General features: G+C 34.9%; 1 protein-coding gene across 4 annotated transcripts in view; it reads left to right on the forward strand.

Annotated features, from left to right (window-relative positions):
- The window catches only part of NETO1 (neuropilin and tolloid like 1), an 83,303-nt gene that overhangs the window by 16,768 nt on the left and 41,812 nt on the right, over positions 1-24,723 (forward strand). For 3 of the 4 annotated variants that reach the window (XM_036397217.2, XM_036397208.2, XM_054516591.1), the window contains exons 5-6: positions 17,700-17,741; positions 17,855-17,982. In XM_036397217.2, coding sequence (XP_036253110.1) covers positions 17,700-17,741; positions 17,855-17,982 — 170 coding nt within the window. Of the gene's footprint in view, positions 1-17,699; positions 17,742-17,823; positions 17,983-24,723 lie in introns of those variants that run through there. The other variant, XM_036397225.2, reaches the window with a different exon arrangement.

The following is a 24,723-nucleotide window of genomic DNA, read 5'->3' on the forward strand; positions in this document are numbered from 1 at the left end:
CTTATCTCACTTGTCAAAAGCAGGACACTCTTCCTAACTGCAAACCTGCTGAGGAGGCTTTTTTCATCCAGACACAATGCAGTTATTTCTTGAGTATCAGCAATCTTTGAGGGTCCCCACCCCTGGCCCTGACGTGTTTCTCATCTGCCTCTTTTGCATTTGAGATCTTAATGGAGAATAAAGAGACGTGGTGTTAAACATGTGGGTGTGTGCCAGGATTTAAAAAATAGAAAGTAAATTTGGCTAAATTGAAGCTGCAACTGTTTATTGTTATTTGAATGGTACCTGGAGAAACAGGGAAAGAAATTATTTACTATGTCTCCAGGGTGTATAAAAACAGATAACTGGATGAAGTTGAAAAAAAGATCAGTTAGAATATAATGAAAAATGCTGAAATGAATATCTATTAGTTTGTGCAAATGGAAAGAGTCCTTCACCTAAGGCATTTAAAATCTAGTTTGGACTAAGTCCTATAAAGAGAAATTAAATATAAAAATCCTAAGGGATAGACTAATAATTTGCAATTATGACAACTTTTCAGTTCAATAGTTTCTTTGACTCCTTGGTACTGAAATGGTTGGAAATCCATCCACCAAGACAAAAGTCCAGTAGGAACTGTGTTTCAGAAACAAATGTAACTCTTTTGCCATACATTCTTTTCCTTTTAAATAAACCTTTTTTCAGAGGTCTTTTCAGTACTCTAAAAAGAGAGATCTTGCAGAAGAAAAAACTTTAGCAACAAAACCAGAGATACACACATAGCCAAAATGAACACACCCAGAAACTGGTAAAACTACTAAAGGTTTTGCAATAAGTTCCTTATTAAGAGAATAATTTAGGCTTTTGTTTTTGTCATTCCTAAATTATAGTGTTAAGTGACACTATAATGAAGTGGATGAATGAAGTTGTGCGTACAGTATAATAAACTATTTTCATTGTCAAAACTCTAAACTAAGGGAAAAAGTATTCATCTTTTGCATAATTACAGCTAATATCAGTAATAATCAGATGCATTTGAATGTAAATTTTCAACCATTTTGCATACATGAGAGTTTATAAACAAATGAAAGCTTCTTTAATTTTGATGTACTATTATAATTTATTTTTTATGTTAAAATTCTGATTAACCATGTTCATTTCAAAATGGAACTATTGAACCTATTGAAACTTCATAAATGTATAGAAACTTTTTTTGTTGGGTTACTTCTTTTTAAGGAAATCTGATGTATGAGAGAAACACATATCAGGTTGCAATATTTTCAGGTCCCGCTGGTTCATTTTGAATACAATATTGATTGGCTAGGGAAAAAACCATGACACAAGGACATTTCATGCTTGCTTTTGTTTTGTCATTCTTTGAGCCACTGGAAGGCCTACACCTGAAATTTCATTTCACAGCTCTGGGTTCTTTGACTCAATCTATTGCACTTATTTTTTCTAAAAAGTTTCATCTCAAGACTGTCTTCCAAAGTGGTGTTGAATCACTGTTTTGTGTAGAAAAATTCGAGTACTACTTCAAACTATTGACAATTCTTCTTTAAAAAGAATATTTTTTTTCTTTTTTTTAGTACAGAGAAGAATTCAGGCAGAGAGAGGCTGTGTTTATCTGGGCTTTCTTGCTCAGCTAGAATAATCAGATTTCTGTTTATCCTGGTCCCTGATTTTGCAGGACAGTGGCTTAAGATAGCACATCATTACTTTCAGTTCCTTCACTTAGTAGAAGCCATCTGTGTTTTTATTTAGCCTCATTAATATAAACGTCAGTCAGTAACGTTTTCTATTCAACTGCCTGGTAATGGAAAACAAAAAAAGATCTATACTCTTGTGTCCCAAAAAGTGGAATATGAAACACTTTCTAACTGGAGTAAAAGTACTTTTACATTCCCATTACAGTGAATGTCAGAGTAATAGAATAATTATGTTAGCCATCTTGAGGGAAAAAAATAAAAAACAACCCAAATTCCTCCTAGTTGGGGAATTTGTATATTTTAGAACTCATGAAAAATTTAATGAGAATTTATTAAATTCAATCACAATTCTAAAAAAACTTAGCTAAAATATTATCAAATTATTTTGCCATCTAACATCGATCTTCTGCCTTGAATTGCAAGGGATATTTCCCAGGCATCTGGAATAGCTGAATATCCATGTGAGCTAGGTCACTTGTACTTTTTTGTTTACTCTTCTGAACCTGGTCTGATTACTTCTGATTTAGTATCAGCAATGACAATCACTTTTTAGCAACTTGAAATCCAGTTAAGCTTTTTGAGAACAAACAAACAATGCCAGAGTCATGTAACTTTAAACCAGACAATGTTTTTCTTTTGGATTCAGAGTTGGTTTGGAAGATGAGAAATGACTCATTATAACTTCATTTAAACTTTTGAGACAGAACCATGTGATGTCAAAAAAGCCTGGAAAGTGTGAATCTGTTTTATTTATTGAGATATAACTTCCCAGCACTTCAAATTGCAATAAGCAGCTTCCTGGTGTTATGAACTTTTATTGTGTTTCTACAAGTGCACTTTATAAGAGTCAGACACTTCAATGCTGTTTACAAGGCATTAGGGCATCTGGTCTTGGGAAAGGGAAGGAATTTCTCTCAAGTAGGATGATGCATTACATTGAAAATCATGATCACAGGTTTCTATTAAATTTCAAGTGAAAAATAATACCTTATGTGGAGCAAATGAGCATCTAAAAAGTCTCATGGGGTTCTCAGATCCCATATTATGTCTTGCCATCACATAGTTATATGTTTCTTTCAACAATACGCAAAAGGCAAATACAGAACTTCCTAGTTTACAAATCTCTGTGTGCTGGGAGTTTCATATTACCAACAGAAGGAAGTTGAACACTGAAATCCCAGCACCATTGAACTTTGATGTAAAAACAGAGCAAGAGAAATATAAGATACAGTTTTAAGTATTTCTAGCACTGGAGTAAAGTGCCAACTTAACTAGGACACTTACTGCTTCCCCTGCCATCAGTGCACCCTGTTCTCTACAAAAATCCCTTGCCTGTATTCATTCCATAATAAGCTGGACATGGACTTCTAGAGAAGGTTTACTAGGATACTCTACAGCAGTACAGATACAAATAATTCTATTCCACTATTCCACCTCCACAGGAAATACCTTTCTTCATTTGTAGGTGACCTCACCAATAATGGTGATTATGGTGTTGCAATGATAAATATTCTTTTCAGAGGAGCCTCATTTCTCTGACAAGACATCAGTGTTTTTTGAGTACCTGTGAGGGATCTTTAGGAAGCCTAGATGTACATTAAAAATTAGTCCTAGAACACTAACATTTTTAGAGTTAGCTGCATTTTTATAATACCGTTGTCATTCTATAAATAGTTTATATTATTACTTGTTACAAAACAATTAAATCTAAATCTTAGAAGCATCAGAGGATTTTCCTTAAATGTGGCCTTTTTCTTATCCTCTTTTCCCTAAGGATAAACTTTTGACTTTATGTAAATACTATGCTGAGTTAGCCTAACCTGAGGTCTGATATAAAGTGACTACCCTTTGCTTTGAACACTTACAAAATGAGGAACTAACCAGTGGGCCCTGAAAATTTGTTTTCCCTATTAATCCTTGATTTCTCTGCAACGTTTGTAAAGCACTTGGAAATGGCAGATCAGGGAGGATAATATGGAATTTGTGCTGAACAGAAAGCCTGGGTAGTTGTCTTCCACGAGTGTTTAATCCAACATATTTACAATGAAAATTTTCACTACCCACATTCAGCACCTCCAAAGCCTGTTGTTGTGTTACTTGGTAGTTCTCTTTCAAACATTATAGCACTTACTTCTTCAGGGGAAAAATTGGAAACTTCTTGTCTCATATGTAATGAATAAGAAATTTTTGATTACTCTTCAAAGGTTTTCCAGGTCATCTGATTTTCTCATCTGGCAGATCTTCTAATATCTCATATTGGGGTGCACTCCAGGGTGGTTGTATTGTGGTCTCCTCCTGACAACTCTGTTGTCTGTAATAGTTTCTCTTAGGGACCTTGGAAGTGTGGATATCTGGAGACATTCTGCTGACATTGAAGGAATTCTTTTTCTTCACTAATACTTTTCCTAATTTGTTCAAATTTCATCTTTATGCATTGTATCTACAGGTTTATAAGATATTACTGGTATAGCCAATAAATCTTAGCAATCACCCCAGAGCTTTTGTCTAATCAGTCTGAGAACACCCCATCTGTCGGGTCAGAAAAACTTTTTTAGTATGGCCATTCAGTTGTGACAGGTTTGATTCTTTAGCTGTCAGTATATATTAGGTAAAACCCATTTTTATTTAATTTCTTTTCAGTCATATTTTTGCATAGGTTCAAGCAACTGTGATTGTAGATAGTTCTAGCTATTGTCTAATTTATTTCATGGACTGTTTCTCAATTCTAGCAGCAAAAAATAGTGATCTTTATTGAGATATTTATCTTTCCTTAACAGATTTTTTACTGTTTGTATAGTGCTTCTAGCTAATTGTCCTTAAAGAAATATACACAAACTGTTGTTAGAAGTCACTCAGTTCCCTGTAACTAATAAACAGGCTGCTTGCCCCATAATTAGTAGCTTTGCAAACTTAAGTCTTTGTAAAACTGAGTCATGTTTCTGTTTCTAGAACTGAATATTTTGGCAGTATGCAATGTTTAGTAAATGATGAAATGTGTCAGAAGTAAAGAAACAAGGAAGCAAATCCTCTGTCACCATTTGTTATGTACACTCATCTATTGTCTAGTATTGGCTCATTTTCAGAGGGTAGTACTCATATTTTTTTAAAGAGGGCAATCCAGAGAATCTCTTTTGCCTACCAGTACTGAGGTGACTGCCATTGAATATTATTTGCATATTTGTAGTTCTAGTAGGTGTTTGTTGTCATCTTAATATATCTTTTTCCATATTGATGGCTGAGACCTATCTTGATTTGTTTACTGTCTTGTTGAGTAATGCAGGCTGTGTAATATATTTATTTCACATATCACATTTGAGCTGATTTGATGATCAGATCTAAAAATCATGCTTCATTCAACTTTGACACAAATTTTGTTTTTAATATTTTGCAAATAAAGTTACCTTGCCCATTAGAACATCTATGCCTCTGATCCATCTTCTCTTTTTCCCCTATTACGCACTAAGATTTTGAAGAGCCTGTGATATTTAGTATCGTACTTCTGTCAGGGGGTAGGGAAATAATATAATGTAAAGTCTTTTTCATGTGAGAAACAGATCATACAATGATTTCTGTGAGAAGTAGGTGTCATGTCTATGGTTAAATCTGACCAATATATCTATTGCTAGACACAAAACTCCTGGAAAATCAGGACTGTGAATCAAGCTTATGAACATTCTGACTTAGTCTGATTTGTTTTTTCCTCTTTTTTTTTACTTTCTCTCTCTTTCTGTACAATTATAGTCTATCTCAACCTTCTGACAACTTCCTTTCACCATATGTACTTTTATCCTATACATACACTGAGGAGATACAAACAAACCTCCTATCAAAACACTGACTGATGACATCTGTACAACAAGGTGTGCTGTCCTAAAAATGATCATGACAAATTGAGGTAGAGAGGAGCTAATTTTTTAAAGTCTTATTTTAAAAGGATTCAATTTTCACTATAGTTGGGTTCATGCAAGAGTCACCTGCTCATTTGTGGGTGTTGTTTAATATTTGTGAATACTGAATAGATTAGGCAAGTTTGTTTTTTTTTTTCCTTATACTACTAATTCACATTGGATAGAGATATACTTAATCTTTTGTTTGGGAAAATCAACAATTTTTTTTTCCTGTGACAAATCCAAATGCTAGGTGTCCTGATTTTTTTCTCTGCAAAACCTGTTCATTTCATAAAGGTCCTCAGGCCAAATAAAAATAACAGCTACCATAATTTAACACTGTAATCCATCAAAAATCTCTGAAATTACTTTCTGATATGCCCAAGGATAATTCCAAAGAACAGTTGCTTAAGCTTACTATACTCAAATGCTGCACTGACAAGCCACTAAATCTAGTCTCAATTTAGCAAAGAATTTCAGGAAGCCTACATATAAGCATGTGCCTAAATCCAGGCAATCTCTAGGTTTGGGTTCTTACTTAAAAGTAAGTATGTTTAAAGACTGTCCTCTACCTTTCTATCCAGGGAAATAAGTAAAAATTAAATATCTGTTGGTTTTGGAGAGCAAAACTACCATTTCTTCAACTCTTTTAATGAATTAAAACTAGTTTTCTACCTTCACACAAATTATGTGGTAGATCTATATCAATTCAGCATTTCTCCATTTGATCAGTATCAAATTAATATAGCCTTAAATAGGTTCAACTTACTCACTCAGTTTTTCTTTTCTTTTTTTTTTTTTTAATATTCTGTTACAGTAAGCTGAGCTTTTGTTGGAATTAGAAAACAATGATTAATGATTTTTCTGTCTTCCTGAACTATTCTTCCTCTAGATACCCTTGTCCCTAAAAAAGCTACCCTGGAATTGTCTGAAATGAAATTATTTTCTTCAATTATCTTCTGCTTAGAACATAATTAATTCAGATAAGCTTTTTTGGTTCAGTTCAGTTGGTCAGTCAGATTTACAAGTTGTAAAATGAAGTGATACAACTTCTGCAATCATTTGCAGTGAGTACTGGTTTCACTCCTTGGATTTAAAATTTGAAACATAAAATAAATTTCCATTGCATTTTTTACCACATTTCCACTACAACTTTAGTTCATGCACCCACTGTCAAAGGGTCTTTTTAAAATAAAAATGGAGCAGTACTTATGGAGAGTTTTTAGAAAGAGAAAATAATATTATATAATAATAATAATAATAATAATAATAATAATCATACTATTATTCTTTCTCTGAAAAATCTTCTTGACTATTTCAAATGCATTTTTAAAATATTTTTAAATTGCTTACATGATCACAGCATAGTCTGCAATTCAATAGGGAGATGAATGCTTGAAATTGTGGTTTCCTCAATTAGGTTTGTAGAGGTGGTTTTAACTTCAGTGACAAAAAAAATGTTTTGGAATACACATTGTAAAATGTATTTCCAATTAATTTTTGTCTTTTAATATATAGGGTGATGAGATTTACCAAATAATTGAGGATGCCATTGAAAGAAATAAATTCATTTATTTCTTTCAATTCATTGTAAAATTGTGAAAATAAGTAAGCAAATACTTTTGATCAACACTTCAAAAATATTGCTCCAGAGGTCACTACAAATTAGAGATGCAAAAAGTTTATTTGAATACTTGGATGTCAAAAGTCTACGTAATATCCAGCAATTTCTGTCAAGAAAGTTTTTTTGAGTCATGAATAAGATGATAAAAAAGGAATTGCAAAATATTTTTTGAGAATTCATAAATAAATAAACTCGTTTTTGTGACACATCCATTGTTAAAATTTTGTGCTAGCATGACTGAAGCAGGCAGTGTGAAATGTGTTATTCCAGTCACATATCAGTCCCCTAGATGACACTGAGAAGCCAGAAGATGTTGTGTAACAGGACTTACATACATCATTTGCCAGATGTTATCTGATAGTTGAAGCTCAAGAGACAATGTTATCAAATCTGCTGGTTGCAGTATGTGGGTTAACAAAAGTTTGTATTATACTCCTCTTGTTTCCTTTTGGGTTTTTTTCTCTTTCTTTTCTTTTCCTGTAGCTCATTTCTCAAGTCTATGTGAAAACTAATATTAAAAGAGAATGCAGAAAATACTTCCTAAACAGATTTTATTCCTAAATGTTTATTTCATTATGAAGTTTAGACAATTGGTTATTAACTGCTACTAACTATGAATTCCATACTGAAATTCTACAAAATAATTTTATAATTTTTTTAAACAAATAACATACTGGCCTAGGATTTTAAAAATCAGATTTGGTAGTTCGGATCTCTTTAATTTTATGTGCATCCTCCATACAAATCATTTTTAGCAATAAAACAGTTATTTGTATTCTAGAATGTTGCATATTAGTGATATTTCAGTACAAATATAGATCAATTATTTACCAAGTACTTTTAAGTGAAAGATTTAATTTATATTTTACTTTTTTTTTTTTTCTTTTTATCTCTAGAACTGTAAATGACTCTTTTAAATCAAGCTAGGAAAAATCCTGCTGTTTGGCAGTCAAAAACTTGATCTGGTCAAATGAAATTTAATTATTGTCTACTTGTTGGGTAAGCGGCTGACCCCTACTTAACAATCCTGAGAGCTGTGACTGGCCATCATGTTTTGACCTGCTTCTGCTGCAAGTCAAAACTCTCCTGAGACCTCATTCCTTCTAAATATTACCACATCAATGGTAGAACTAGACAATCTCTAATCAGTACCCACTTTGCAGTTCTTTTCCCTGTCTCTTCAGCCACTTACATAGCAATATTGGGTATTGTGTAAAGCAGATGTAAGGACTTATGAACACTGCCTTTCTAAATTGTGATTCAATGAATCACAAAGTCTTTTTCATTAATGTGATGCAGAGGATCACTATTTGTTCTCTATATTAGGCTGAACCAGTCAGTTAGTGTAGGACTCAATCAATTGCTAAATTCAGTTCAGATTGTGGGACTCAACTGGCTTCTTTTAGAATCAGTATTAAAATTAGGAATAAATCCAGTGAAAAGAAAATTACTTCCTCAGACCAGTAGATATTGATCAGAGGAGGAAAAAATGTAAATCAGTTAAATTCCATGTAAACAATAATTTTTACACCTAAAAATCTAAAGTCATGATAATAGAACTAAAAAATTACTAATCTATATTAAGATAATCACACCTTACGGATAGCAGAATCTGGAGTTTCTGGGGTAAGGAAAAGTCAGAGGCAAAAGAGTTTTATAGACATGAATGTAACTCTGCTCAAATTCTAGGCTGCAAATCTCCACTTACTCACAGACTCACTTGTTTGTGATGTTCTTGACAAACCACTTTGAGGTCATTTTGTGAACACAGAGCATGTGGCATAAATGCTACTTAGAGAGGACTGAGGATCCACTGGAAGAATGTTAAAAGAAAAAGTAAAAAAGATTGAAGACAATATCCCCTGGTTTAGAATTTATTTCCATGTTGAATTTTTCCTACAGGCATGCAGTAAAACATATGTTAGTGTTGTTTATGAGAAACAATCTTTAGTTGTTAATTTCAGTGGAAAAGTTTGGGGCTAGAGTTGGTATGAATTGTGCTTGGTTTACATAGTAAAGCATACATTAGGACTTTTCTCATCAAAATAATAGCAGTCACAGTTGACCTCTGTCTTGTTTCTAACAGTTTATGTCAACTCTAGGTCAGTATAAGAAATTAAGTGTGGTTTGAACTTTCTCTGGCACTTTTAATTGCATGAAATTGGAGAAAAACTATCAATTTGAACAAAATTGAATGTTGTTTTCATGAAGTTGTAACCAACAGGAAACAAATTAACTGAAAGCCAAAAAAAACTGTCTGTAAAGTCTAGATTAGCCAAAAATTGTCTAAACTTTTTCCTCCCATAACCTCTGGGGAAGCCGAATGGCATAATACTGGAAAAGGGGGGATGATTCTTGCTTACATCCAATGTATTATTTATGTCCTTTTAATATCTGAATGCTACCTTGTATAATAAAATGTAAAATTCATGTTTGTGGGTAATGTGAGTGGGTAATTATGTAGGGAATTCACAGTTAACACAGAGCTATGTTCCTTCCGAAACATTTCCTCAGAGAGAGCTGCTGCCCTATGCAGTTAAAAAGATGAAGAAGCAAAAGTGTTAGAATGTCTCCGAAGATCCTCCCCAATATATTCTGTGGCTAAAGTTCTTAAAAACATATCTTCTCATTCTGTACATTTGGGGAAACTGCTGAGGTCAACAGCTCAATGTTCCCTAAAAGGACAATTTCTAGCCAGAAAACCTCCTAAGAGTAGCAGAAGAAAAAGGAAAGATCTGGTGTCACTGAAATTTGTACTGCTATGAATTCTAAAATGAGAGGACAGAAAACTTACTCTTTCCACAGTTGTTTTTGGGAGTTGGTGTTAATATGCTTTCCTCAGCAACTCACTGAGCTGTGTGGCTTTTATAATTCCCCTTCTTGTTCACTGAAAGTGTCTGTGGTGAGCATATATAATTACAATTGGAGGTGACAATTTGGTTTCAAAAATGAATTTCACTTTTCCTTTGATATATGCTACTTTTTCATTCTAATTTTTTCCTTTAGAAAGAGAACATTCAGGTTCCAGTGGGGATGAAAACCTAGATTTTTTCCCTTTGATCCTAAAGATTTCTACTGTGGATACAGAATATATTTTAAAAGCATCCTGTGACATTGACTTTTTGAATCATACAATGACTTTGTTACAGGAGAGTAGTAGAATATAATTCATTCAACAACTTTCAAAAATCTAGCAGTTGCACAATAAACTAATGAATGGGGTTTTTTCAGCCTATGGCTATTTCACTTTTTTCTACTCTAAGAATCCTATTTTCTGTAGCATTTTGTCTGTTTCATCTCTTTCTGATATATGGTGAAACAATTAAGAAAGTAGTTGTTTTTACAAACACAATTCAGCTCCCTTTGGTGCTCTCTAACACAATTCCTCACTTTAGCAAAAGATCACCTGGTGCTTTGCTTGTCTGTAATAGAAAAAAATGGAGGCAGTGTCTGAATTTGCTTGTTAAAGTGGAAAGTGAGTTATTACACATGGAAACTATAGGAGATATTTGAGTTTCTCATGTGAGAGGCAGTTATCTTCAAAAAGATGCCATCACTGGCAAGGCCAGCTACAGCAGGAGAATATTAGTAGGTGTAAACACTGTGTTGTATTTCTTTTTTAATTGGAAATGTGCCAAAATGTGCAGTGAACAACAGGTTATATAGTGCTACTTGAAGCAGCCCAAGTAGTATATTCTGTTAACTATAAGAGGTCTAAAATATGTAGCTATTCAAAAGAACACTACAGTGAATGCATTCATTCTGTTAAATGTTCTGAGGTAAAACTAGGAGAAAACATTTCTCCTATGAAAACAACAAAGGCTATTTTAAATCACAAAGTTATTCTCATAAGATCCTTCTGTCCTGAGAAATTCACCCAGCAGACTGGTACAGCATAAATATCCTGAAAAGGATGTGCAGATTCTGCATTCAGTGGTAGCAAGAAATAACCATGTGTAAATAGGTTCAATCTGCAGAAGTAATGCCTGGTACTCAGTTGTGGCTAAACATTTGGGCTCATTTTTTCCCCTAGTCATCTGACATGAACTTAAAGTGTTATTTCCTTGGACTGGGCCAGGAGTCATCTATTAAAAAAATGATGAGACAAATCCTGAGCCTTTAGTAGTATCCTGCTGAAATTGCATGACTAGGAATCCTCAGAATTTAACATTATTCAGGAAAACCACTATAGCGTTGCACATCTCTCTTCGTAGTCCAGTTAAGAGGCCATTAGTCAATTACAGGAAGCCTCCAGGATATTATCTTGGGGAGACACAGACAAGGTGCTGCCCTTGACTGATAGTCGGTCCTGGCGGTCAAGTCAGCTGCACTGTCACAGCAAGGCTGCATTACTCAGATAAAGTGGACTCCTGAGCTCGTTCAGTCTTGTTTCAATATTTTCAGGCAACCAGCAGGTGAAGGTATATGCAGCCCTTGAAATATTCATCATGGCATCATTTTTTCCCTGCATTTCCACACAGAGTGTGCTGCATAAAGGGAATGTAATGACTAAACAGAGTGCTCAGCTGCTTGTGTAAATATTGAACATAATAAAAATGATCCCACATGCAAGGCTCCAGGACCTCCTCTTTCCACTCATCAGCCTGAGTATGACATTGTTGCTAATTCTTGCTCTCCTTTGTCACTAGGACAGTTCCAAAAAGCACTTCTCACTTCTGGGATTTTGGAGCACATATTGAAGGGTTGAAACACCCTTTCAGGATGAGACCTGGAATCTCATGCGACTTTTTGTTTTCTGACATCCATAACAAAATTTACACAGGAGAAAGGCCCTATTTTTTAAAGGGTTTGCAGAAAAGACAACAGAGACAAGCAGGCTAAAATCTCAAAGCCTGCCATTGTGTGCATGAAAACAGAAATTTAACAGGAACTTCTGTTATCATGTGCTCTGCTCCAGTGGAATTTATTCAGGTGCTTCTTGTCCGCTCAGTTTGAACAGTCTTAGCAAAAAGTTACTCAAAAAGTCATGGATTTTGTTTTAATTTTTTCTTTCCAGTGTTGTCTTTTTTATTTCTAAATAGATTGCAATGAAACACAGAAACCCCTAATTTTGGCATAGAAATGTGCAACTATTGCTAACACTTGCAGTATAGCTTGTTTTACTGAGGTCACCATAGCAATACAATATATATAAATTACACTAAACAAATACTTTGTAGGTATGAGGTGAGAGTAGTAAATTGACAAATGAAAAAAAAATAAAAAAGAAAGTAAGTATTGTAGAAATCAAACTTTTGGATAATAGTTTGTGTTATTTCAACAATATTTGCCTTCATATGACTTTTTACTGATTTAATGATAGGTAGATATTCAAGGTCAAGTAGCAGGAGTTATATTCATTGCTACATTTGCACTTATAAGCTTTCTGTTCTTTCATCACTATGTTAATAAAGGAAAAAATTTGAGAAGCATTATTTTAAGTTACAAATATGTATTTTTCAAAAGAGCTGCAATTGATCACAATATTGTTCTCAAAAAGAAAACATAAAAATAGAGAGCAAATACAGATCATAATATTGCCAACTATAATTACTACAGAACTTTCCACAGTGTCTAGCAAACTAGAGGCTTTCTTTGAACACCTTTTGGTATCATTAGTACAAATATAGAAATATATATGGAAGTTTCAAGAAGACTACAAATATGAAAGGAGCCATCAGAACAAATTTCATTTTAGGCTAATAAGAAATAATTTATGGGGTTTTGCATAGCAATTTAGCTTCATTTTTTTTTTCTTACTACTTTTTCTTTACTCTCCCCAGCAGAATAGCAAAATTTCCTTTCAACACCACAAAAAAAATGTTTGTGTACAGAAATTATTTTCTATTTTAGAATTATATTAGTGATTCCTTGAGAAGATTTTTATGTTTTTAAAATCTTTTGGCCATATTCTTCCATTACTTTTACCCTATCATCAAATACTATGAGGCAATGACATAAAATACCTTAGAATAATCATGTTTTTCTGTAATGAGCTGTGCAAGTTCTGCTTTTATAGAGAACTATACCTCACCCCCAAGAGGACAAGGCTGGTTTAGGCTCCCAGAAATCACTGTAAAACAACTTGACTTAGTAAACTTACAGATAAATAAGTAGTGGCTTGCTGTATAGTGCAATTCTCTTTACTTTTCTATGAGTATTTACATGTCAAATCAGGTCTCTAATAAGTTATCTGACAGAAAAGCATGTGCATGTGTTAAAATTACTTAAATATTGATGGATAGGAGTTGAATACCTATTTCTAGTCAGAGACAGAAGTGAAAAGATATATGTACAGCCGTCTGATCATTGAATAAAAGAGGACAGCTTCCCTACTTCTGATTAGGAAATAGGGATTCAAACTATTGCGACTACTTTCTGTATGTATCCATTTAAAAGGAAGTTTTTGTATTCACAAATGGCAAAAACCTCCTTAGGTTTTAAACATCAACTCTTTGTAATGTATTGATTATTCAAATTGTTCAAATAATTCTTCCACATGTCATTTATGGAAGAAAAGAGAAAAATACTTCAAAAGTTATTCAGCACCAGAATTTTTGTATTGCACATTTCCTTCCTCTTGACTTTTAACTGTACAGCAATTGCTCGTGTTCTTTACTGTATGTATTTCACTTCAGATATTAAAAAGTAAAATTGTGTAATTAAGTATACTGTAGTCCAGACATGATCAGGAACACATAAACTCAATCTTCCATTTTTAAAAGAGATATTAAAATTTTGACTGGTATCTTTTGACTTCCAGAGTGAGATATCTATTATTTTTTATCAGTGAAAGCAGCGGGTTTGAAGTTTTCTGGGTAAGAAAGTGCCCAGATGAATTTTACATGAAAAGCTAAGGAAAGATGAATAAAATGTGAGAGATGTATTTGGGAATTTTGCCTTTTTAACAGTAAAAATACTCTAATTTTTCTGTATTACAACATTACTTTTAAAAGCATTGTGCCATCTCTCTTTGAAGACAAGTTGAATGATCTTTTTATGTGTGGGATTTTTAATTCGACATATGATCTTTTAGAATTGATTTACAATAATACTTACCAGCAGAACATCATGTTGCTAGTAATTAGTTTGAACTTTATGCATTTCTCCTATGTCTTACAGAAATTATTCAAGCAATATAATTTTAAACAATTTCACTTTCTGTGTAAGTAAGTGACATGGAGTGAGGTGTTGCATGTGTATGTGCATGCATGGATGGGTAAATGTATTTCTGTGTGGATATGCCTCAGCTGGGCAATCCCATAAGATGCTGCAGTGTACTTGTAAACAAGGTCATTTACATACTTTTTGAAGACTTAATTGAATTGATGTGCAATGCCTTTCTACTTTACAATTTTCTTCATTTCATAAGATTTTTGAGCAATCAGGTACCCTAACTCCTTACAATTGGCCTCCTGTTTTTCTATTTAAATTCCATGTTTGCCAGCTGCTTAGAAGAGCCAGACTTCCTGCATAGAAACAGTGAAATGACAAATAAAGATATGTAGAAAGTATATATGTAGAAGTATGGAAAGTATAGATTCCAAAGCTAGCATCTGAAATCTTGTTAGCCTCCCATGAAGACCTAGTGGAGCTTTTTGAAACCAGGCCTGTATATGTTCCTGCAACTCAGAGCAAAGTCCACAAAACTAAATCTGCATTGTGATAGAGATTTGTGTAACTTCTGCTGCTACCTCAGAGAACAGGTCTAGACTTTTGATTGGCTATTTCACTATTATCCAATTCTATTGTTTAGTTATTGCAAAATCAGAGGATCAGAAGATGGCTGGTCTCAGAAGGTATCTCTGGAGGTTGACTTGTCCAACCCCCTTTTTAAGCAGGGCCACCTCAAGCCATTTGCCTAGGATCGTGTCTAGACAGCAATGAATATCCTTGAATATCTCCAAGGATAGAGACTCCACAACCTCTTGGCTACCTTGCTAGTCCTGAGTCACCTCATACTGGAGAAGTGTTTCCTGATATTCAGATGGAGCCTCCTGTGATTCAATGTGTGCTCATTGCATCTTGTTCTGTCACCACAAACCACTGAAAAGAGCCTGACTTCAATCTCTTTGTGCCCCTCCATTAGGTTTTTGTACACATTAGTGGGATCACCTCTTACCTTTCCCTTCTCCAGACTGACCTATCCCAACTCTATCAGCCTCTCCTTATATGTCCCTTAAAAAAATTCATGACCCTCTGTTGGATTGTCTCTAGCAGCTCCATATTACTTCTTTTTTTTTTCTCTCTGTTTTTTTTTTTTTTTTTTCCCTCTACTTATAGGTGATCCATCTTATTTTTCACAGAAAAGTTTTCCAGTCTTGTGTGTTTTCCTCACAGGAACATGATTTTGATCTATTGGAAAATCTGGCCAGTCAGTGTTTATATAACATTAATGTTTTGACTCAGCCAGACTGAGAATAACAATTTGATTGAATTACATACAGAGGAGCTTCTAAAATCTAATCCATTTAATGGGACACTATTTGAAAAGCAAATATTTGCTAGTTAAATATGCTCATACATGGGTGAATTTTAAGCATGCGTGATAATACCTTATTTACAGATTTTGTTTTTATTACAGTAGTGTTGGTATAATAGCAATATTTAATGAAGGGTTATCACCTCAGATGTCATAGATTTTATTTCCCTTTCAGTCTCGAAACTCTTGCAAGTTGAGAACTTGCAAAAATTTATATTTTAAAACTGAGCAGGTCTATCATATTTCTAGAATGTTAACAGAATGTGCATTTCTGTATGTGTTATTCCAATGTTACTCTATTGTTAAATGATAACATATTTTCAGAGCTGTTTTGTGGGTGAAATGATATGGTCTAGATTGTACTTCAGCCTGGATTCCTGATACTAACATTGTTTTATATGAAGACTCTCATATGGGGAAAATTCTGGCAAGACAGTTTTTGCTTTCTTTCCTCATATGTACTTTACTAATGTGGTGGAGTGTTTTCAGTAAATCAGAGTAATCTTTGCAAACTCAGTAAAAGGAAGAAATGCAATAGTTACATGAGATATTGGGATGGTAATTCAAACCATAAGTAAAAGTAGATTTCCTTTCAGTATCTCACTTTCAGAGCTAGATATCAGCATCCAAAGTACATTAGCTGAAATATTTTATTACCTTTAGTGTTGTTGGTAATCATATCTATCAACTGATCTCTAAAAATATGCAACAATTATTACTAATTGCCTACTCAGCTAGATTTGCAGTCCTGTAAGTTCAAGAGTATTTACTCATGATTTATGTTGTGCAACTGTAAAAGAAATTGGGAAGAACAGCAGCCTGGTTGTAGAGGGGCAATCTAAAAAGCAGTCTTACAACTCTAGTTTTTTAAGTCAACTCATTTTGACCGTTTAGATTAAAATGGCTGATCTTGCTTATATAGTACTAAATTACTTTGTTATATTATCTGGTTATGATTCTTACTGTTCCTAATTGACTAAGGCTAGAGGGAAAGAGCAGTTCTTGTGGCTTGGTTGTGAATTTAATTTTTTTCATTTGATATATCTCCTTCTTCCAAAGCTTCACTTCATTTTTTGTATTGATAATTCTTTCTACACTGACCCAGTTCTGAAACAAGATCAGTTTCATGTGTAAATGAGAAAAACAGTGCACAACATTAATTTTAGGTAGAAAAGCAGTGCGAGTGATAAAAATTTCCCAGATAAGACCAGTCTATTTTAAGACATCACTTTTTGAGTTGCTTTAGCCTCCCATATTTCTGGTTTTGGGCAGTATCTTCAAACCGAGCCAAATTTTGTGAAATGATGATTTGTCTGTGGATGGTTGTCTGTTGAAACACATCCATCTAAGACCAACTCATTTCATCTCTGTATTACACCTGACTCTAAAGGCATGATACAAGCTCTCTCAGATAGTAAATATAATAATATTTATCTGATGGAAAATAGCACACATATTAGACTTATTAACTTGTTCATACAATGACTTCTAATGGTAATTCTTATGGTATTTTTTTTCCAGTAAGACCAAAAGGATGCTTCTGACAAAAAAAGTGTCTCCTTTTGGTCAGTAGGGATGGCAGAGTATTCATAAACACAGAATTAAGTTGGGATTTCTCCAATTAAGTTGAGTGTTATTTGTCAAAATGCAAAATAGGCAAAAAGATTCTGAATGGATCTGTAAATATATCTTCTTTCACTACACTGATGTATTAAAATGTCATGTGGTTAGCTATGTGATGTTCTCACTTGCTAACGTATGCAGAAATATTTTTGTACCCTTCTGAAACAGAGAGACAGAAAAAAGCAGGATTTCATAACAGAAAAAAATGACTTGGTATGATGGTATCAATAATTTCTGCATTAATAATTATTGTGTTGCCATAGTTTTGAAACAGTTCCCATTTCCAATAAGTATATGTATAATTATATAACTAAAGTACATTATAAAATTTGAACATATTAGCATAACATCCTAGATATTGAATAAAACTAACTTTGTCTTTCTCTATTTTTAAGATCCAGATTTTAAGGACCTTGGCGTTTTGAAGCCATTGCCAGGTTGGTATGTTGTTTTGGGGGTTTTTTCTAACTTGGAGGGCTTTATACTCTGCTGTAGAAAACATTTTTGTTTGCTGTTCAGGTTTCATTTTTTCTGGTGTTTTGTTATTCAGTTTGTGAGTTTGAGATGGGAGGACCTGAAGGAATTGTGGAATCTGTACAAATTGTTAAAGAAGGAAAAGCTTCTGAAACTGAAGCAGTAGACTGTAAATGGTACATCCGAGCACCACCCCGATCCAAGGTCAGTCCTTCATCCACTTGCTGATTTGCCATTTAATTTAAGAAATTGCCTTTTCTAATATATTGTGCATTTCTTAGTACAGTCAGATCTTGTTTAATAACTTTACAGCTTGAACTGTAAACTATTTTTTCCTTCTCCTGTGGAAGGGTAATTTGTCATCTCAGCCAAAATAACCACCTTTCTTCATAAATGATTATTTGGGCAATACTAATGTGTTTTTTGTGCCATATGTAATTTTCTTAAATTCATCTTTAATTTTGCTCATATTTTTAAAGAATCAATATATGTTTTAAAGTGGGAAGTAATCTTATAATTTTAATTTTCATTGTATTTCAAACACCTAACATAGAGAACAACTAAGGGGGCACTGCTGGCTCCCTGAGGTCATCATTGTTTCTCATCTGGGACTGTGAAAATGGACATAAAGTAAATTACTGTTCCTCCATATGAAGCCTTTAGTTCCTTTGGTTTAGAGACACAGACAAAAAGAGTATTCTCATTTCTTTTCCTCCACAGTTAGCAAGCCAGGGCTTTGTAAGAAACATGAGAGGGCTGCAATGAATTCAAAAATACTTTTCTTGGATTCCCCTTGATTTTCTCTCTTATCCATAACTTATCAGTTATGATATGCATTAATTATTGCTGGCTACACTACCACTTCTCCCCTCTCTGCAACAGGAACAGCTTTATGCCTCCCACCTTCTCGCATTCACTGTGTAAAAGACACCCCACAGTATATTTTTTCTAGATGTATTTTATTGGACAGGAAAGGTTTTAGAAAGTAGGATTTATATATGCACTACTCTCTGCTGCCTTTAAACTGATAAGGGCTTTTTTTGTATAACCTCAGTGAGGAGACTGTACTGAATATGTAATTGTTTCATCATCAGAATGACACATGGATGAATGTTGAAGGGTTCTCTTCAGGAAAGATTTTCAGAAGAGAAAAAATCATTAGTATCAGCATTTTTCTGTTGGGAAAGTATAGGAAAGGAGTTGGCTCATAAAGACGACAGATAAATGATTTCCAGAATATACTTTCATTTTATAACATTTTTTTTTTACTTTTGGATAAAATTAATATTGATAGAGGCTTTCAATTAAGTAGATGAGCTTCCCATTTCGCTGCACTAAGTAGTGATATGAAATTATTGGACTGATGAATGATTATTCCATGTGTTATAGGCAGTTTATATTCATTCAGCGCAAATCCCAGTATCGATGCAAACTTCAGGAAGAACAGATGGAGGGCAGCCCTGTTGATAAGGTTTTGGGGATTCTGGTGGATAAGAGGCTGAACATGCCCCACAAACGTACACATCCAGCCCAGAAAGCCAATTGTGTCCTGGGCTGCATCAAAAGAAACATGGCCAGCAGGGTAAGGAAGGAGATCTGCCCTTCTGCTCTGGTGTGACCCCCCTGCAGTGCTGCATCCAGCTCTGGGGTCCTCAGCACAAAAAATACATTGACCTCTTGGCCAATGTCTCCAGAGGAGAGCCACAAAAATAGTCAGAGCAATGGAGAACCTCTCCCGTGAGGAAAAGCTAAGAGATGAGAGTTTGTTCTGTCCAGAGAAGAGAAGACTGGGAAGACCTTATAGCAGCCTTCCAGTACTAAGGGGGAGCCTGTAAGGAAAAAGAGGACAAGTATTTTATCAGTAGTGGTAAGACAAGGTGTTTTAACCTAGAAGAGGGGAGATTTGGACTAGATATGAGGGAGACATTTTTACAATGAGGGTTGTGAAATGCTGGATCATGTTGCTCTGAGAGTTGGTCGATGACCATCCTGGAAACATTCAAAGCCAGGTTGGATGGGGCTCTGAGTAACTGGATTTAGTTGAAAACATCCTTAGTTATGACAGGGAAGATGGACCAGTTGATCTTTATACAACCCTACAAATTTAAACTGTTCTATGATGTATTTAGGTATTAGTAGAAGGAAAGCAGATAAACACAGAATTATTGTTAAAATCAGCACAGTTAATTAAGCCAATAGCATTTCCATTTCCCTATAGTCTAAATTCAAGTTTATGGTTGATCATATAATGTAATTGTGATATTCTTACTTGGTCTGACTCTGAACTTCTATATGATTCAAAGCCCTGCTAAAAATCTCAATTTTACCTACCTGTAGTATTTATTCATACTTCAGTTCTGATGTAAAACTCCAAACTAGGTATTTATGTAACTGAAAATACATTGTGTATCAGAAGAATACTAAACTACTACTCTGAGTAGAGGGCTAAAAATTAAAGTTCATTAATTCTTCATAAACTTCCATATCTGCATTTAGTTTTGTTGCATTCTAAGAAGTGTATCCTAGCTGAAGGGCACCTGGAATGGAGAGCAACAAGAAAGTTTTAGAAAAATGAAGTAATACTGAGTGTTATTTAATGTCATCTAGAAAATTGTGTGAAGGAGAGTTATACAATGCAATAACAGGCTCTTACAAGGAGGAAGGAATGCTGTGATGCCCATGACTGTATGATAACTTAGAGTCCCACACTCTGGAAGAAAGTTTCAGGTTAAATATGAAGGAAGAAAATTCGAACATCAGGGAGGGCTGATTGGTTCAGCTGGCATTGTTAGTGGTCTGAAAGTGCAGGTTAGATAACAACCTGTGAAAAATGAGAGAAACATTAATAATCCTACCTTTAGGCAGAGGGCTGGACTGGGTCATCTCTTGATGGATCCTGCTGTTCCCATCTTACAGAATTACCTGCTTAGAGAGATTGAGCAATATAAAAGTATATAAATCAGTATTTCCTAATGTGGAGTTGAAAGGTTTCACAGCAAGCTAGGATAAAAAAAAAGATTTTTCAAGGCTATATCCATCTTTGGGGGGTAAGTCCAATTCAGCATTTGAACTTAGTGTGGTTTTTCAAACAGATATATTTATGTACACACAGACAAGTATATACATGCATAGATGCACACATAGTTATGGTTTCATCACACTGGGAAAAGTTGAAAAATATACAGATATTGAGGAAGGAGGGACAAGTGGAAAAATTTTTAAGAACTTTGTATGAAGTAAGGTTTATGATAAGATTGTTTATGGGTCTGATTCAATTGAATTAGAATCTACTGTCCATTTTTTACAGTCAGCTTCCTTTGTCCCTATCCAACCTTGAATTAATGGCATATTCAGTACAGTGACTTAATGACATCATTTTAATTTATGTCAGATTGCACCTATGAAAACAAGCTCTCCTGCTAAGAACAGTGAGAACTACGCAGACATTTTTAAACCCACATGTTCCTGTACTCTGGGCTGCACAGTTTGTTACTGGGAATTATGCCTAAAAGGCAAGAGTTTCTCAGAGAGAATTTGCGTTGGATTTTTTCATCTTTAGTTTCTTAATTAAACTGTGCCAGAATGTGAGTTGCTTGCAATTTCATTTGGCGTAAGCTCATCCAGTCTAAACTGTCTGCAGAAGCAAGATGCAAGTGCTTCCCTTGGTTTCCAATTCCAGATTCCAGCCAAGTCTGAGCTCAATATATGAGCAATGAGATCAGCCAGGAAGTGTGTACTTGAGGTCTCCAAGCTTGAGCTTCAAACTGGCAGTCTGGGTCAAATGCTTCTATCCTCAGTGCTCTGGAATGGGACAGAGAGCAGAAAATTTGTTGCACACACTTAAAATAGAGACATCATTGATTACCTTATATCACACATGCACACACATACACCCTGACACAGACACACACACAGCAAAAAATAAATCTGAAATGCATGCAGAACCCAAACATTCTCTAAGTGCAGAAGGCAGTCTGAACACAACTTTTATGCAGAGGTAGAGTCTCATACAGTGAAAGTGACTAGTTGTAAAGTCTGTGTTTCTTGTAATCATTCAAAGTCAGTTCCTGCTGAGTAAGATGGCTGTGAGTTTTGAGTGGAGTAACATTGCGATTCTGCACTTCATGTAGAATGTGACTGCAATTTGTATTCAGAGCAAGAATGGGAAATTAAGAAGAGAGCTGCTGACTGAAAGTGCTAACCAATCCAGAACCATAAAGTTCTGGAGGGATTTCCTGATCTGAAAATTCTTCAGTGTAGAACAAAGCCCAAAGAAGGAGGTGTATAAGCTCATTGCACAGTGATTTGAAAAATTTCTGGGACATCATTCGCTGCAAACAGTGGATGCACAAAGATTTTTTTATTTAGAACTAGAAAATAAGAAAATGAATAGAATTGTAGTTTTCTTACCTTCTGTTAAGGGCAAAGTATTGGAGGATAATATCAACAAGTGTTTTTCTATGTTGGATGGGTCAGCATAGTTTGACAAAGCCCCCAGGAAGACAGAACCACGTTTGTGCTTGCTTTGGTGGGCAACTTTCCTAGCAAGGTACATTTGTGCCATGCCTGTTTTTTGAGATGCTCTGTAGAAAAAACAACACAGCAGAACTTGATAGTTAGAGTAATAAAATATTTACAAATATGATATTCCTATGCTGGGAATAAAACAGTAAGAAGTGACACCATTTAGAAACACCATTTATTATCAGATGGTCTGGGCACCTCAGGAAACAGCATCAAAACAGGAATTAATTTGAATGTAGTCCAGTGAAAATAATCTGCTCTGGAGGAGTAAGCAATAAGTACATTTAGGCTGAACAAATAGTGGGAGTAGCCTCTTTATTTGCACCATGAGAAATAAAACAAAGTTACAAGGTAGTTAGGCAAAATGACGTCTAATTCTCTTGCCCAACCTAAACAGGATACTGGACAAAGGTTATAGCACACAAGACTTAACACAAGACATTAAGGAAACCCAAAGCACCAATTAATGAGTGTCTAGATTTGGCACATCATGGCAGCATCCTTAACCCTGAGCTGCCAGGGAGTGGTGGTATCTGTTTCAAGCAGAGCCATTGGAGCAGTGGGAAGGGGATACCCAGCACATGGGAGGGGGCCAGGATGAGGGAGGCCATAGTGCCAGGACGTGACAAATGAGACTGGGACAGGCCTGGCCATGGTGGCTGGGTTTGCCCAGGCAGTGGGGCTGGCCCAAGCACAAGCTGGCCAATAGCTTGGCAGGGCTGGGAAGGAATGAGGCTGGGAGTGGGGCAGTGGGACCCAGTGTGATCAAGACACTTGCAGGTTTACTAAGGGTTTGCGCTGCTGCCAGGCATGCTCCTGACCAAATGGAGGGATGACTCTTTGATTCCAGGTGCCTGCCTTCATAGGGAGTGCAGTCTGGAGAGAGACTGGGCTGTTGTACGGGCATTTCCTAGGCAGTCAGGAGGAAACATCGGTGAAGAAAATTGCAGAGCTCTGAATGAGTCTGTTTGAACTGATCTGACTAAACCAAAACATTTTCTGCTCTCCCATGTGAAGTGGAAATTTGTGCTCTTAGATGAGGCTAGTAAGAAAAGCAGTTTAAGCTGTTGGCACTGGAAGACTAAGATGCACTAATTTTTTGGAGGCTTCTTAATCAGTTATAGAAGAGAAGCTTTAAGTGGTGCACTAAAACTTAATAGGAGCGATTTGAGTGGTGATTCTTGAAATGTTAGAGAAAAATAAAATTTAAAGGCTGAATAACCTAACAGCCAGAGATACTTTCGCAATCTTCAGATGATCTACTTCTTTGAAGAAGCTCTGAAGCTTACTAGCATACAGATAATGCAAAAAATATTATAATAATAACTTTAAAAAGTACAGCATATGTACTTTTGTCCAATATGGTGAGTACAAGGTGAACAAATTATGTTTAAACAAGTAGAAAATATTGTTTACCTACATTAAACTAATAAAATCTCTTATGTGAAATAGTTTTCTGAGATGAAGGTGCAATACAAGTACATGTTTGGAATCATGTATATATCTCTACTATGAAGGCATGTCAATTCACATGCCAGAGTAACACTGTCAAAAGCCCCACTTTTAAGTTACCATTAATCTATTCCATTCAGGTATAGAAATATAATGAAACTCAGCATCCTCAAACCAAATAGCTATTAATAAATGCAATTTAAAAAAGCTATTAAAGAAAGTAATAAAATGTCTGTCAAAGAGAACAGCAGAATCAGGATGTGATTTCCAGTTTTCAGTGTTAAAAAGCAGGATAGTACCAAGGAGTTGTAAATATTTCTCACTTGGGAGCATTTTTGGACTGTAAAAGAAAAAAAATGAGGATGACTTGACAGAGTAAGTGTCAACTATTGGATAGTCAGAGAAGTTTGAAGAAACAAATAGGACAAAGCAAAGAAATCCAGAGTTTTACCTGTCTAGAAAAACTGGTGTTCCAATATGTGAGCCTTGGCTGTGAATCACAGTATCTTAGAAGTACCATATAAAATTGTCATCTTTGACAGACAGTATTCTCCAAGCTCCAGAACAGAAGAAAATACGAAGTATGGAGCTCTCTGTTTGCACAACATTGTCCCAGACTAGTAACAGAAAGACCAAAAATGTAGAATAATCCCCCAAAATAACAAACAAAAATGCAACAGATTTGTTATTAACACTTTTGCATTGAAGTAATGCTGATTGAAAAAAAAAAAAGATAACATCTGAGCAAGAGGACAGAGCATTTCAGATGACAAATACAAGCCTCATTGGTAACATGCTTTTTAGACTGGTATACTTGGTGTCTGGTTTCCTTGAAGGAGTTCAATTAGTGTTGTACAATCTGCTTTAAAAAAACTGGGTTTCCCAGGCCTAAATACTGGAGGCATCATCTTGAAAGTACTGTGTTAATCACACAGAGCTGAAAAAGATGTAGAATAAAACAGGTGCTGT

The sequence above is a fragment of the Molothrus ater genome, chromosome 1 (assembly GCF_012460135.2).
Source record: "Molothrus ater isolate BHLD 08-10-18 breed brown headed cowbird chromosome 1, BPBGC_Mater_1.1, whole genome shotgun sequence".
NCBI lineage: Eukaryota > Metazoa > Chordata > Aves > Passeriformes > Icteridae > Molothrus > Molothrus ater.